Here is a 15,079-nt window from a genome sequence, read left to right as displayed (position 1 = left end):
TCCCTAAGCCATACACTTGAGGTCTTCCTTCATGGACACAAATGTCCTAAACTCTAAGTTAAAATGTAGGACTGCCTGATTTAAAAAACAGCACTGTGTTAAGAGTCGCTAGGTCAAATGCCCTAAAAACACGTCGTATTATTAGTATGCGATAAATAGAACCAGAGCTGGTAGAGCTCATGAAATCTCACAAATTGCTACTTGGTGGTTATAGCCTATTTTTCAGGATTTAAAAAAATCATTGTTCTGAAAGTGTGTGTCTCCGATTCCTCTTTCTGAGGAAGTTCTCTTCATAACTCTCACCAGGGAAGAAGTCTGAGAGCGTAGGAAGAACTTTGGTCCTGTCTTGGGCCACTTTCCGTGAGGCTCCATTGTCTCATCTGCAAACTAGGACAAAGAGCCTACGTTTGCTCTGCTAGAATCGGAGATTGTTCCATGCATTTACCTCTTGGGAAGTCTCTCCTTATAAAATTTTATTCATAGTAGGTATTAGTCTAAACAGGTTAGCCAAAGAAGAAATCCCAGCCGAGAAGTGGTAGTCAACCTGATCCCTAGCCTGCCACGCGCTGGCGATTGGTGGAAAGAGCTGTTTGAATACCCGGGCCTTCGGCCAAACACAGGTAGACAGCGGGGATGAGGAGATGAATCACATCATCAGCATCACGTCCCCCTGGCCCTCACACCCCGCATGGGTTGTGATTTATGACCAGTGGGACTCAATGCCACTTCCAAAGGCAGGTGACTCTCAGTGGTGTGGACCGATCTTCCCTCCCCTGGAGTGCCAGCCGTTGTTAAACAGGAGCTGCGCCAGCCAGGCGTGGTGATGCAGACTGCAAGCCCAGTACTCGGGAGGCTGAGACAGGAGGCTTGCAGGTCTGAGGGCGGCATGGAGTCTCACTTAGCAAGACTCGGTTTCAAAATGAAAAAATAAACATTGGGCTGGGGGTGCAGCTCCGAGGAAGAGCACCTGGGGTTCAGCCTCCAGTTCCAAACAAAGACACAGGAGCTGTGTCCCCATGCTGGGTGATGGCCATCACATGTTGGTCTGTCTTTCACAGGGTCAAAGAGGCTGGACGGGCCCCCCGGGGACACCAGGCTCCAGAAGAAAGACAGTAAGTGTCCTCCAGACACAGAGACCATGGCTCCAAGGGTCCTGCTGGAAAAAAAAAAAAAAAAACAGCTGATTGTGGGAGTGGCTGGGATGGTCCTACTCAGGATTACTACCTTGGGGCACACCCACTTAAGATGTCACTCGGAACAGAGCTGGCAAAGGACTTAGGAGAGCCAGGAAAGGGCTGGATGTGGGCGGCATTGGCCCCAGAGATTTCTGGGCCAGCAAGGGGGAGGGGGGCAAAGCTTGGCCACTTGCTGGTCACCCCGGTTGCCAGTGACATCACTCTAAGTCCAAATGCCATTCCTCTGCCAAATTTTATGACGATTAAGGAGAGTCAGGGAAAAAAATGCAAAAGCAATAAAAGTCAGTCCTGATGTGGGTATATATCTGAGAGTTAAGTGAGTTACCTGTTAGGGAACCCTTTGAGAGTTATCTTTGGTTTTATTTATTTATTTATTTATTTATTTATTTATTTATTTATTGGTGGTACTGGGGTTCCTGGAAACCCTTCTACCTCCGGGCTACACTCCCAGACCCATTTTTATACTTTTTTTTATTTGGAAACAGGGTCTCTTAAACCAACACGGCTGGCTTCGAACCTGCGCGATCCTCCTGTCTCCGCCTCCCAAGCGTTGGGATTACAAGCGTGCGCCACCACGCCTGGCTGTTATTTTTATTTTTTTGTTTGTTTTATTTTGTTGGGGTTTTTCAAAATGCATACTTTAAAAAAATTCTATGCCCAACGCTTAGTAAAGCACAGACAGCATAAAAGAAAATCATTATCCAGTAGGAGGAGATGAGTTGAATGCAATTTACTTCAACACCCGCATCTGTCCAAATTAGACCTGGCTTGTCTCATTCGGCAACATTTTCCTCCCATTCTTTAGTTACCCAGACTCTCCAGGTTCTCTCCTCTCCCCCAAATGTATGATGTTTTATAATTGAACACAAATAAAAACCAGTTCAGTGCATGCATTTATTACACATTGTATTTTCCAAGCAGAAGTAGTTCCTAGAACTAGCCATTATACCCCGCCAAGAAAATACTGTTGAATCTTATAGCGTTGGCATCTTCCTTGCAAGGCAAAGTAAATGGAAATAAGCACACAGATTACATTTAAAATGTGCAGGGTTTGATTGCTCGGAGAAAGCTTTGCTAATGCTGTTTTAATGCATATAAAAGAAAAGCATCTACTATACATTTCATGGTCTAGAAGGGTGTAGTCAGCTTACATACCCCTGGAAAATATTTTCAATTTAAAGGCTATCATCCAGGAAATCCTGGCACATGGGGGAGTGCATTTATTGTTTTATATCCCCTAGAGACTAATGCAGTATCGCCGTGTAGTATTTAAACCACGCAATTCCTGAGAAATACGGCCCCGTCTTGGGTTATAGATCCAGCCGTATTCATTTAGGAATAACAGCAAGCCTTCCAAGTTAAAACTCTCCCTTTTTCATGCAACGCACCCAAAACAAAAGAAACCAGCAATAGAGATACAGACAGTAACTGAAGCTCCCAGCCGTAATGATGGTCAGCCCTGGCCAACTAATTTTAGGTCTTGATCCTAATGAGGAAGGGGTCGGGGAGCTGACGCACAACTTGGACCTCAAGGCAGGGTCCAGTTTCGCTAAAAGTAACCGCCATTGTCCAGAAAGAGTGAGTGAGCGGGATTCACAGCTCTGGGGAGGAATGGGGGATATGGCCACCTCAGCACAGTTAGCAGAGGAGACAGAAGGAGATAGTGAACCATATTCCGTCTGTATGATCTACGGGGAGCACCCAAAGCCACGGAGGGGGCCGGCAGTGAGGAGGTGAGCAGGGGTGAGGTCCAGGGGTCTCTTGAGAGAGGAAGCCTTGAAGTAGAAGGAAGACTTCACGGGACGAGAGAGTGCTGGGACAGCCTATCTGTGCCGATGCTGCTGGCTAACGCTCAGCTACATCTCTATTACTTTTCCTTCCTTCTTTTTCTAAGCATGACTAATTCACTTTCCTCGCTTTCCAAATTGTCTTGTTGACTCTTTGAACTTTTTAAAGAGCAATAATGTCATCTTTGTTTTTTGTGGTTTTTTTTTTAGACCCTAAAGAACTATTTGCTGGAGAATATCTCATAAAAATATATTTCCTTGACTAATTCCTCATCCAGTGAGGATTTACTTGCCTCTGGGTAATGTTTCTCCTCTCCCTTGAAGCTTCTGATTGTTAATCATGTAATTCATAAAAAAGAGCAGCGGTGTTTCTGATCATTAGCCACCTTTGAATAGGAACACCTGTGTGTTGAAGAATCTCTGGGGAGGTGTCCCTACTGGCTGGAGCATTCACCTAAAGTCTAGTCTGACCGCGTACATTTCTTGCTCGAAAAAACCCAGTGGCAGCCGGGCTTGGTGGCGCACACGTGTTATCCCAGCATTTGGGAGGCCGAGATAGGAGGGTTGCGGGTCTTGGACAGCCTCAGCTACTTAGGGAGGCCCTCTGCAACTCAGTGAGACCCTGTTTCAAAAAATATATAAACAATAAAAAATAGGACTGGGTGTGTGGCTTGGAGGTAGAATGTCCCTGGGTTCCATTCCCAGTACTGCAAAAAAAGAAAAGAAAAGAAAAAAGAAAAACCCAGTAACTTCTGCTCCATGAAGTACAAACCCTTGGTCCTAGTGTCCTCAGCTTAGTAACCCAGCTGCTGCCCTCTCTCCTTTAACACACTGGTGTCTCCGTCACAGTGAGGCACTGGGCAGGTGGTGTGCTCCTGCACCTCACCCGCCCCCTCTCCGTGCATATCAGTGACACTGGTACCCATGCCTCATAGGACCGAGCAGTACATCATGTGAACTGTTCCCTTCCTCAACCTCCGCCACCCTCCCCCAGCCCCCTTCCACTATCCTACTGGTCTCTCTTTTGACCCAAGTGGCCTTATTACCACCACCAGATATGCTTTGTATTTTCCTGCCTTACTGACTTACCTAGGCTGTACCTTCTGCCGGAGAGACATCTTAGGTCCACAGCCTGTGAGACTCCTACCCATCCTCTCAAACCCATCTCATAAAACTCTCCTCCTCTTCGGGGGTGATTTTCCTGATTTAACAAACTGGATACAATCATTTCTTTGAAATTCATATCTCTGTTTTCTCCATATTCATTTTCATAGTATTTCTTCTACTCTGCCTTCTTACAACTAGTTGGGATATTTCTGTCTCCTTACCCCAAACCTTAAAGAGTGATGTGCAAAGGTGTGTGTGTGTGTGTGTGTGTGTGTGTGTGTGCGTGCGTGTGTGTGTGCGTTTTAGAGAGAGAAATTTGTGTTCCCATTGCTTCCCATCCAATGTACTTTTAAGGGTAGAAGATGTTCTTTAGGATGAAAATTTCTACTGGTCGGCGCTTTGTGGTAGCTATTTTTCTGAATGAACTTGAATTGGACAGAAAAGCCCCCACGCTGAGGGAGTGAACACAGCTTCTCTTCCGCCCTCTGACAGGGAAAATTTAGGCTCTCATTTCAAGTTGTCTCACCAGTATTGGAAAGAAATGGGACTCCAGTTCCCCACGTACACAATCTTGTTTTCTAAATAGCAATTGATTTTTAAGATATGATTAGAAGAATTTGAAGCCTGAGATACTGGTGTCTCAGGGAACACTTCGAATAAATTTTCATCTGGACAATGTTGTCTGATATTTATTGAACTTTGTAAATGCCAGATGTGAGTCTTGCTAGAACCTTATTGAATGTTATCAAGTTAGATAACAAAATGTTATTGTCTCCTGACTTCCTGTCCTATGAAATATTGACATGGAACGCACCCAGTCCTCTAACCTTAGATAGAGGAAAAAAAAATTCACTTGTTTGCATAGCTCCATTATTTTGATTAGGTATTTATTAATATGCTGAATTGAGTGAATTTTTGATGCTTAGGATATTATTTGGCTTTTTCTGAAACAGAAAACTACTCTGGCCCTTCAGGTTTTGAACTTCAGCTATTATAAAGTTCCTGGAGCCAATTCTCCCAGTTTTTTTCCGCTGACCTCCTGACTTTTGGCTCATCAATTTCTGATTTCTGGCTTACTTGGTAGTGCTTGGGAGAAAATAACAAGAAATAAAATTAAAATCAGTCAATTATACAGCTGGAAAGCAGCACTGGTAAGTTTTGTGGAAGGGATTTATTGACCACAGCCAGTTCTCACAATCTCAGGTATCAGTTGTCTGTACTTTCAATTGCCTGTTACCTTAGGATAGAGATTCAGAGTTGGCAGCCATTTGTTTTCACGATGCGGCAAAAAATTGAATGCTTTAAACACTGTGTGGGAACTATTGTTTATGCCAGTGCCTTAAGGTGCCTATTATTCATTTAAATAAAATATAAATAGCACATTTTCTAAATTAAGAATACCTGTGCTTTTCCTCTTATTTCAGGTAGCTCATGGCCAAAGAGGACATAAAGGCCCACAGGTCAGTGATAAGTTTTTTCTTTTCTTTTTTTTTTTTTTGGTGGTACTGGGGTTCCTGGATGCCCTTCTACCTCCGGGCTACACTCCCAGACCTATTTTTATTTTTAGAAACAGTGTCTCTTAAGCCAGCGCGGCTGGCTTCGAACCTGTGCCATCCTCCTGTCTCCGCCTCCGAAGCACAGGGATTACAAGGGTTCGCCACCATGCCCGGCCCTATTTATTTATTTATTTATTTATTTTTACTTTGAAACAGGGTCTCACTAAATTGCCCAGGCTGGCCTAAAACCAGTGATCCTCCTGTCTCAGCCTCTCCAGTACTGAGATTACAGGCATGCGCCACGGCGGCACCCAGCAACACATACATTGGAAGCCTGGAAGTGAATACACTCACATCCTAGCTGTGGGTATCTCTGCTGGTTGAGAACTTAGGTTTTTATGTCCTCCTTTGTCTTTATTCTGTACGCTTTTTGCAGAATTCCTTACTTGTCATTGTGACTGAAAAAAATATTAATGATCTTACTTATAAGAAAGCAGAATTCTCAGGAACAGCATTAATTGGCTGATTCTTTCTCACCACAGGGGAAAAGTGGCGTTCCAGGCCCCGATGGACTTGAAGGCTCACCGGGACTTAGGGGCCCGCAGGTATCTGTTGAGACCAGTCAGCGGGTGAGACCTTATGGAAAAATGTGGGTGTGAAGAATCCAGTCTTGCCTGAAGCCTTCAAGCCACCTTGCAGAATTACAGACCTTTTAAGTACTTTCAGGGCAATGAAGTAAGGACACAACCCAGTCTTGACCCGTATAGCACTAGCTCTCAGTCAGCAGTTGGAAGGAGAATGGGTGTGCCGAGCAGCTGTCCTGGACGCTGGGCTCGGGGTCATTAGGGTAATCCAGGAGACCCTGAGCCAGGGAAAGCGGTTGAGCCTCCCATCTGGGAATCGTGGTTGTTTTAGCACAGTAATAGCTCAGGGTTGCATATCTGGAGGTTCAGGATGTAGAAAAATTGGCTCTACTTGTAGGAAAGAGTTGTTCCAAATACAGCTGGTGGGGTCCTGGGCGCGGTGACCTGTAGTGTGGCACTTTGCTCAATTCTCTGAGTTGCCGCCTACAGGACTTTTTCCTTTGTGAGGAACAAATCCTAGCTGGCTCTGTACCCAGCTGGCATGGGGAGAGAGGAAGCCTGTGCCAGACAGGGCAAAATGTAGCCTACGATAATAAGGGGAAAAGAAAGATCAGACTTCAAAAACAATAGAGCTCCCCCCCTTCAAACTCAGTTTTGAAAGCAGGAAAAATAAATGGACTTATGGATGCATATAGGACAATCTGTGTTTCTGCTGGGTTTTTTTTTTTTCCAAATTTTAAAGCATGGTTAAAAATCAAAGTAGTATCTGTCGGCAGCTCTGACGCACGGGAACTAGGCAAAATGTGTTTAAACCTTGAGGGAAAAAAAAAAAAAAAAACCTCCCACATTTGGTAAAGATTTCCGAACAGTGAGCAGTCTTGCCTTCGGACTTTATCTCCCTCTGGCTCGATTGCGTCTCCCTGTCACTACTTGCCAGATGAGGAAAGCTCAATTTTCAGCCCCGTGAGTGAGAGATTTTTGCCACTGGGATTGTACGGAAGCATTTTAATTGATTGACTGTTTTTGTCCCTTTTTTGTCCTACAATGTGCTTTAAAGGGAAGAACAAGAACCCAATACAGCACGAAGGTTCTCTACATGACGTAGGGAAGCCGTAGCTGATTGGCAATATAATATTCCAGAAGTAGAGATGTCCAAATTGCATCTACTCTGCACCACACCTTCTTTATGGCCAGCGGTTAGCGTGGTGGTGTCCGTGAAGATGCGGGACTACAATGCACTGATAAAAAAATTTTTCAAAAAAAAGGAAACCCAATCAAATGTTTTGGTTTCAGATTTACAGAATTAAGGATATATATTTTTTCTTTTTAACCTAAGAAATGGATGGATTTGGAGCATAAAGACACTGAGGACAAGTGGAAATCAATACTGAAAAGAGCCACTGTTTAATATTTCTTCCAAGCTCTTTTGTCTGCAAATGCCCAGCCACCTCCACTCCACGACAGGATCGATAGCCTCCCCTGCAGATGAGGGGGGCTCGGGAGGGCCGGGCGGGACCCTGCGCGTGACCGGACTCTCCTTCCATTGCCACCCATGTTGCTGACTCAACATTCCTTCCTAAAAGAAAATAACACTTCAATTCTGTGTATTTAGGGCCCCAGGGGAGAGGCTGGTGCCAAAGGAGACAAAGGAGATCTGGGAAGGAAAGGTCCCCAGGTATGTAACGAGAGACCAGTGAGACGTGTCTGGCTTTCGGCTTGGCTTTAATGGGGGTGCTCCTGGGGTTTCTCCCCCGAGGCTGGGATTATCTACTGCCTGGGAACCCACACCCACCAGTGTATAAGGTTTGACTTGGGTGCTCGGTGTGGTCCCATCTTGGAGAGGCGGCTGCCATTTGTTCAAGACATGGAAGGTCACGTCCAGCCCTGTTTCCTGTGCTGTTCAGCAGAGGTTAAGAATTTCTCAGCTGTGTAATCGGGTTGTATCGCTCCCTTGATCCAAGCCTCTTGGACCTTCCCACACTCAGGACACAGCCTACTCCAGCATCCTCAAGCTGGCTGCGCAGGACTCTCCTGGGGAGACCATAAACCATTTGACCACCTGGACCCTTCCCAGAACACTCAAGTTAGGATCTCTTGGCAACGGGGCCGATTGACCCTAACTTCTCCCCAGATGAGACTCTACTATATACCAGGGCTGGGAGTGACCACCCAACATCACACTTCTCCAGCTACAAAGTGCATAAGAACCGCTGGGTGAACTTGTCAAAATGCACATTCTAGCCAGGCATGGTGGGTCACACTTGTCATCCTGGTACTTGGGAGGTGGAGACAGGAGGATCGCAGGTTCGAGGGCAGCCTCAGCCACTTAGTGAGGCCCTCTGCAACTTAGCGAGACCCTGTTTCAAAATAAAGAATAAAAGATAGGGCTTGGGGTGTAACTCGGAGGTAGTATTCCCCTGGGTTCAATCCACAGTGCCACAACACAACAAAACAAAACAAAAATGCAGATTCTAACCCAGAAGCTCTCGGGCGGGGCCTGGGAGCCTGCATTTCCATAAGTTCCCAGGCGATGCTAATGCTGCTGGCCTCTGGACCACAAGGCCCTTCACGACTCGGCCCTTGCCCACTGCTATATCATAATAGAGATTTACTTGTCTGGCCGATGGTCTTTTTCCTTTTCTGGAGTCGAAGCTTCATGAGGACCAACATCCTATTTACACTGTGTCCTCAGAGCCTAAACGGCAGGGCCCACAAATAGAAGAGAGAAACACGGAAGTACCTAACTGTATAATGAATCGAGCAGTGTTTGGATGAATGAGATGCAATTGGGAATTGCAGCTGGGCCTGGTGCCACATGCCTATTATTCCAGAACTTGGGAGGTCAGACAGGAAGGTCGCAGGTTCGAGGCCAGCCTCAGCAACTTATTGAGACCCTGTTTCAAAATAAAAGTAAAACAGACTGGGTAAAATGCTCTTGGGTTAAATCCCAAGGAAAAAATTAAGAGTGTGTGTGTGTGTGTGTGTGTGTGTGTGTGTGTGTGTACCTATGTGAATTATGCTTTCCATTAACACTAAGAAAAGGGAACTTCATTACTTAGTTTGACTGGGCAATGGTCCAGTCCTTAAGTAGTTGCGCTTATCATCAGAATATTTAAGAAACTATTTGCATAAACATGTATCATCTGACACAAAGTTTTAAAGCGTAATTAATAACTGCACGTGAAGATATTTGTTCCTAGTTTTGATGAAAGCGATCCTTTAAAACCATAAAAATCAAGTGTGGTGGCGCACGCTTGCAATCCCAGCATTATTTAAATCATATAACTCCACAGCAAGGCTAAATTGATGAAAAGCAGCAATTTTGCATTGACACCCTTGGAGTGTTCTAAGCTTGCTGGCATTGCACACTGAGAATTTTTTAAACACCAACAGTAATGCCAAGGAAAACACATGTCAGGTGATTATCTCATCGGCTTATATAAAATATTGAGATGTAGATGGATTGCAATTCAAAAGTCTTGGTATGTCTTCTGCTGTAGAATCCAAAAGTGCATCCAGGTGCCCGTTACTCGAGAACATTTCCATCCGTCCGTGCACAGCTCTGAGAGCGGGGCCCTTTCATCTTGCTTTGGCAAGACTGCTCATGGTCGTAAATCATGCAACCCCTCGGCATGTCCAGGATTAGGCAAAAGGCCCTACTTCTCTCTGTTTATCTGGCTGGAAAACATGGTTTCCTTTTTTTTTTTCTTTGCCTGATTTTCAAGAACTCCCCTTGTTAACAGAGCGAAAATGCTATTTCAAAGCTGTGTAGAATCGAATCCTATTCAGCACACGATGAGTGGGATATCAAAATTGTTTCCAGAGGAAAGTCACACCCACCAACAATCGCATATACGAGACAGTCTTATTCTGTATTGATATATAAATTCACTGTCGTAGATTGTATTTTTGTAGCACGCCAAGACTAGTCACACTAGTGGAGTAATATGAGTGCTTCCTAATGGTGGGCTTAGAAGCTTTCCTTAGGGTTTAGAAAAAGGGCTGTGATTTTTATTTCTATTGGTGGTGCTCTAACAGCTGATCAGCTTACACGGTATTGGGGTGTTCTGCATAAATCAAACATGTGCTAATTCAGCCAATCAATATGTGAGTCTGGTATAAAAGCAATGCAACCCATGGCCCAGTGAAAGGGGAGAAAGAGTTTATTTAACTAAGAGAGCAGAAGCATTTAAAGAGTCCTTATAGCACCAGTGGAAATTTGTGTTTTCTGTCTAGCTTTCCACTTCTTTTCTGGGCTTTGGTTCTATCAGGGCAAAACCTCAAGGCAAGTCAAATAAAAAAGGAAGAAGGGAAGGTACAAACGAATATGCCTTTCCTCTCACTTCTTGGGCTCCTAGGTAACCACCCAGTAAGTTCATTACAGTGCCACTGATGAGAACACAATCCTCCCGATTCGGTCATTTCACCTCTGAGCACTGATGCATGAGTCCTTCAGGGGACAGTCTATGTGCACACCGCAACAGGAGGTAAGGCTAAGGGCTTCTTGTCTTGTAGACTGGTAGAGTCAAGACAGCACCTTTGGCCCAGTGTCCTGGGAATCGTCCTTTTATCAGCCCACCACTTGCTGGCCTTTGGGTTTTATTTTCTCCCACGAAGCTCATAGAGACTCTTCCAGACCTCCCTTTATTTTAAGTACGTAGACTCTCTATACCTTCTTTCTGTCCTCAAATAACACTAAAGCAGTGTGACTGCTCAGGGCCCCGTGGCAGAATCTCAATATGAACCAAAGACCGTTCCCCTCAGGGCAGGTCAGGTCTGGCCCAGCCTCTGCACTGAGCCCGGAGACTCGTGGACTCTGGAGGTTTGGGACCTCCGGTCTGGGCTGGCGCGTGGGTGGTAAGACCTGGGAGTCCTGTCTCAGCGTGGCTGGTGCTCCGTGTTTAGAGTCAGATAGAATTAGGCTCGATTTCCATGTCCTCCTCTTATGAACGAAGTGATTTGGGGGTTGTGAATGCCTTGAGAATCAGTTTCCAGTTGGCAAGTGAGGCTAACAGTTGGCACCTCTGTGTTGTTTGTAGGAATTAAAGGCTTTATCTACCACCCGGCACAGTGCCTTGTGCAGAGTAAAACTCATTAAAAGGAAGCCATTGCGCCCAGACTGATGGAGATCTGACCTCTAACTAACGCCCTTGCCTTTAAACATTCTAGCCTCTCTTTACGGTGCTTCTTAAGTCAAATCCAGGAAACCTCCAACTCTTAGGTAACCGAGGGGTGCTAGGAACTTGTTTTCCTTTCCTTTAAAACCCATCGGCGTGATCTTTTAAGCTACCGGGAGTATTCGAGGAGGTGATTTATCTCGGTAACCGCTCGCTGAAGCTTGAGCCCATTCAATCAGCCACAAAGCCCAGCTGAGTATTCTGTGGGGTTCTGTAGAAGAAACACAACCAGGTATTTTCTAATTTTTTTTGATGACAAAGATTTGCAGGTATCCAAGCATCTAAGGCATCTTTTATTTTGGAGGTTTGTGCAACAAGATAACCTCTTGTTATGCTTAGATGTGTTTGGGGTGACTGCACCTGAGATCTCCTCCATATCAGAGTTCACTACACCTAAAGGGAATCTGGGAAAACCAAGGCAAAACTTCCCAAGTGCGCCTTATGAGGAAGGATCAGTAGGATGTCTCCACTTTCTCTCTCGGTATCACATGAAAAGTGTATATGGAGAACCAGCAAGTTAGGACATCATCTCAGCTGGGCGTGACGACACATCTGCAATCCCAGTACTCGGAAGGCTGAGACAGGAAGAGATCCCATTTTGAGGCCAGCTCAAAAGCTTACCGAGATCCTCAGGAACTTGGTGAGAATTTGTTTCAAAATAAAAAACAAAATAGGACCGGGGGTGTGGCTCAAAGGTAGAATGCCCCGGGTTCAATCCCCAATAACGTGCGCGCGCGCGCGCACACACACACACACACACACACACACACACACACACACGAAGGAATGTTCCTGAAGAGATAGATGGATAGATTGATGGTCCTACGTATTCTATGATGCTCCAGAAATATGAAGTCAACAGGACATGCCTCTTCCTCCAGTGTACAGTCTAGTCTCTAAGGAATGAGAGAAAAATAAATTAACAATTCTAGAATAGGGGAATCTGTGAGCCTGGACAAGTCAAGGGGTTCAGGAATTCTTCTGAAACAACGCTGTTTATGGTAACATTTCTGGAAGATGGGGGCAGAGTCTCTCCCTGTTGGGACAATTGGACCCGCTAAGGGGTGACTGGCATTAAGTGTGGTGACACGAGACCGAAGCGTTCGGTGGCGTGGGTGGCTGGGTGCACGTAGCACAGGGACTGAAGCTGACACACAGGTGCAGCTAGGGAGACAAGAACCAGCCGCACGCTGAGGAATTTTCCACACTAAGCAGGCTGCAGATGTTATGCCGGAAGGTACTCAGAACACAGAACTGCAGACAAGACAGAAGTTAATGGAAAGTTGTCGAAGAACACATGGTCGAAGTCAGGTGAGGCGGGGGCAGAGAAATGTCAACGCGTTTGGCCATGAAGCTCATGGGAGTCCGCGCCGTGCTGTGGTGGACGTGAGCGCTCAGAAGGGATGGATCGAGAGCTATGGATTGAGGTTAAAGGAATTGAGACCCTCTACATAAAGGAGAGGAAAAAGATGAGGGGTTATGGGAAACGTATCTTTCTTATTTATTAATTCACCAGTCAACAATCTTTTCTGTGAGGAACTTTTTAAAGTCCGACTTAATACATTTTTAATATAAAGGATAAAAGGTTAATGTCACAATTTTTCTATTCCAAAACAAAATTAAGTATCCTACATACTACACAAAGACCAGCTTGTTTCTCCATTATAGCAACCATGACCAAAGAAAAATGTAAAAATGAAATCAGCTAGCTGGTGTCGGGATTACTTAGAAGCACCTATAAAGAGTTTTACCAAAAGATGTTTCTCTTGACATATGCTTGGAGCTCCCACAGGAAAAATCTGATCCTAAGTGTTAATAACAGAAAAGGGCATTTGTGTTGTTTCTGAATTGGGATTTTTAAATGTTAGGCTCTAAAGCTGTTCTAAAAATATTGGAAGGATTTACTTCCGTTATATCAAATAGATTTTCCACATAATGCACATTATGCCTAGCCATCTGTTTGTGTTTTTATGTTTCCAATAAGATGTTAATGGTGCCTTTATGTAGGTCTTATGTCTTGATAAACCTGTCCTGTTTTACAATTTTTCTCCTTTGAGTAATGAGGAATTCACTTACATTCACTTTCAGATTTCTTAATAGTTTCTGAAAACTATTTCAGAATACTTACCCTGCACTCCCTGAATATATTTGGTTGCAGTGCTAATTGTTTTTGGTGTTTTGTTGGTGATAATTTTGGGGTTTTTTGTTTTGTTTGCAGGCTGGGATCAAACCCAGGGTCTCATACATGCGAGGCAAGCACCCTACCGCCAAGCTACATCCCTAGCCCATGGGAATTATGTTTAGTAAAAGTTTCTAACGTACAGATTATATTATTTTTGCAAATAAAAAGCTTACCTTCAAAAAAGAAAAAGAAAAAAAAAGATCCCTTGCTTCAGGAGAAAGCAATTTTTTAAGGCAAATGTCACTTGGAACGCTCCCTCTCAATGCTGAGACATTTTAGTAACATCTGCTCTGAGAGGCAAAACTGCGAGGAGCTGAGATCTCTTTGGAAGAGAAGACTCCCGAGGAAGCATGACCCTTTAGGCAACATCTGCCATGAATTACTTTATTAATTCTCTTTTATTTACTAGTCTTTATTTGACAGCTGCAGTGCTTTTTCCCCAGATCAGGAATTAGTACAGCCATAACTCTTCCCCCATCTGTAGCTCATTTTCCTCTTAGAAGAGACCCACGAGCTCGAAGGAGAACCTGCCTAATGTTTCTGCTATATTTGCCATCTCTGTCTTGTTCCAGGGGCCTCCAGGACCCGGAGGGGAAGCCGGGAACCAAGGCCGTGCAGGAAGCCAAGGAAATAAAGTAGGTCACATTCTTTGTAACCCCAAAGCTGGTGTTTTTGTACTCCTGAGAACTGGGACCGGTTGGCTTGGCCAGAGCCCTTTCAACACGCAGGAAAACACAGCTCGTTGCCCCTAAACCCTGGCTCGATTCTTAGAGAGCCAGCAACCTCTAAGGACATGGGTGGAGACCAGAATGAGATCAGGGATTCCAGCTCTGCAGGACCTCGGGAGGGGCTACACCCCATCGGTGCTGAGGGAGCGCAGGGAAGGGGGCTGTGCTGGCAGGCCCTGGTCTCCCTCTCCGCCCTCTCTGCAGCCTTAGCTCCCTCTCCTCCTCCCCCTGTCTCTTTCTCTCATGGTCTTCCTTCCTCTCTCCATGCATACAAACCTTTGCCGAGCACCTTTGGAGTCCAGAACCCTGTACTGAGCTTCTGCTGAGGGCGCAAGGGAGTGGGGATCTTTACTGTGTTCACTGATGCTTAGAGCAGTGCCTGGTATATCCTAAGTACTTAGTGAGCGCTTATTGAACAGCTGCATGTCTCCGTAGCATGACAGATAGGGCCTGACATTGACTCAGGGACATGAAGATTTTCAAGACGTATGGCCCCAAGGAGATGAGATTTGGGGCTTATGTGGAGGTGTTTTGTTTTGTGGCACTGGGGGTTGCATTCAAGGGCATTCCACCTCTTAGCTCTACCCCCAGCCCTTATTTATTTATTTATTTTTTTTACTTTGAAACAGGGTCTCACTAAATGGCTAAAGCTGGTCTTGAACCTGTGACCCTCCTGCCTCAGCCACCCAAGTCCCGGGATTACAGGCGTGTGCCGCCACGCCAGCTCCGGAAGTGCAGGCTTAGATGTAGCATGGATAGAAATATTTCTGGGTTGGGAAAAGAGGCTTCAGCGAGGATAGAGACTTTGAGTGGGCTTGAAGA

The 15,079-nt window shown here is 45.2% G+C and overlaps 1 protein-coding gene across 1 annotated transcript in view; it reads left to right on the top strand.

Moving 5' to 3' along the window:
• Positions 1-15,079, top strand: part of COL6A6 (collagen type VI alpha 6 chain) — a gene marked incomplete at both ends in the record, with an annotated part of 83,982 nt that overhangs the window by 40,214 nt on the left and 28,689 nt on the right. Inside the window, 5 exons of the mRNA XM_080696623.1 lie at positions 1,059-1,112; positions 5,515-5,550; positions 6,129-6,191; positions 7,783-7,845; positions 14,102-14,164. Coding sequence (XP_080552749.1) covers positions 1,059-1,112; positions 5,515-5,550; positions 6,129-6,191; positions 7,783-7,845; positions 14,102-14,164 — 279 coding nt within the window. The remainder of the gene's footprint in view (positions 1-1,058; positions 1,113-5,514; positions 5,551-6,128; positions 6,192-7,782; positions 7,846-14,101; positions 14,165-15,079) is intronic.

Source organism: Muscardinus avellanarius, assembly GCF_963383645.1.
Source record: "Muscardinus avellanarius genome assembly, chromosome: 5".
NCBI lineage: Eukaryota > Metazoa > Chordata > Mammalia > Rodentia > Gliridae > Muscardinus > Muscardinus avellanarius.
The sequence above is the reverse complement of the archived record's forward strand: the minus strand, read 5'-3'. Positions and strand labels throughout refer to the sequence as shown.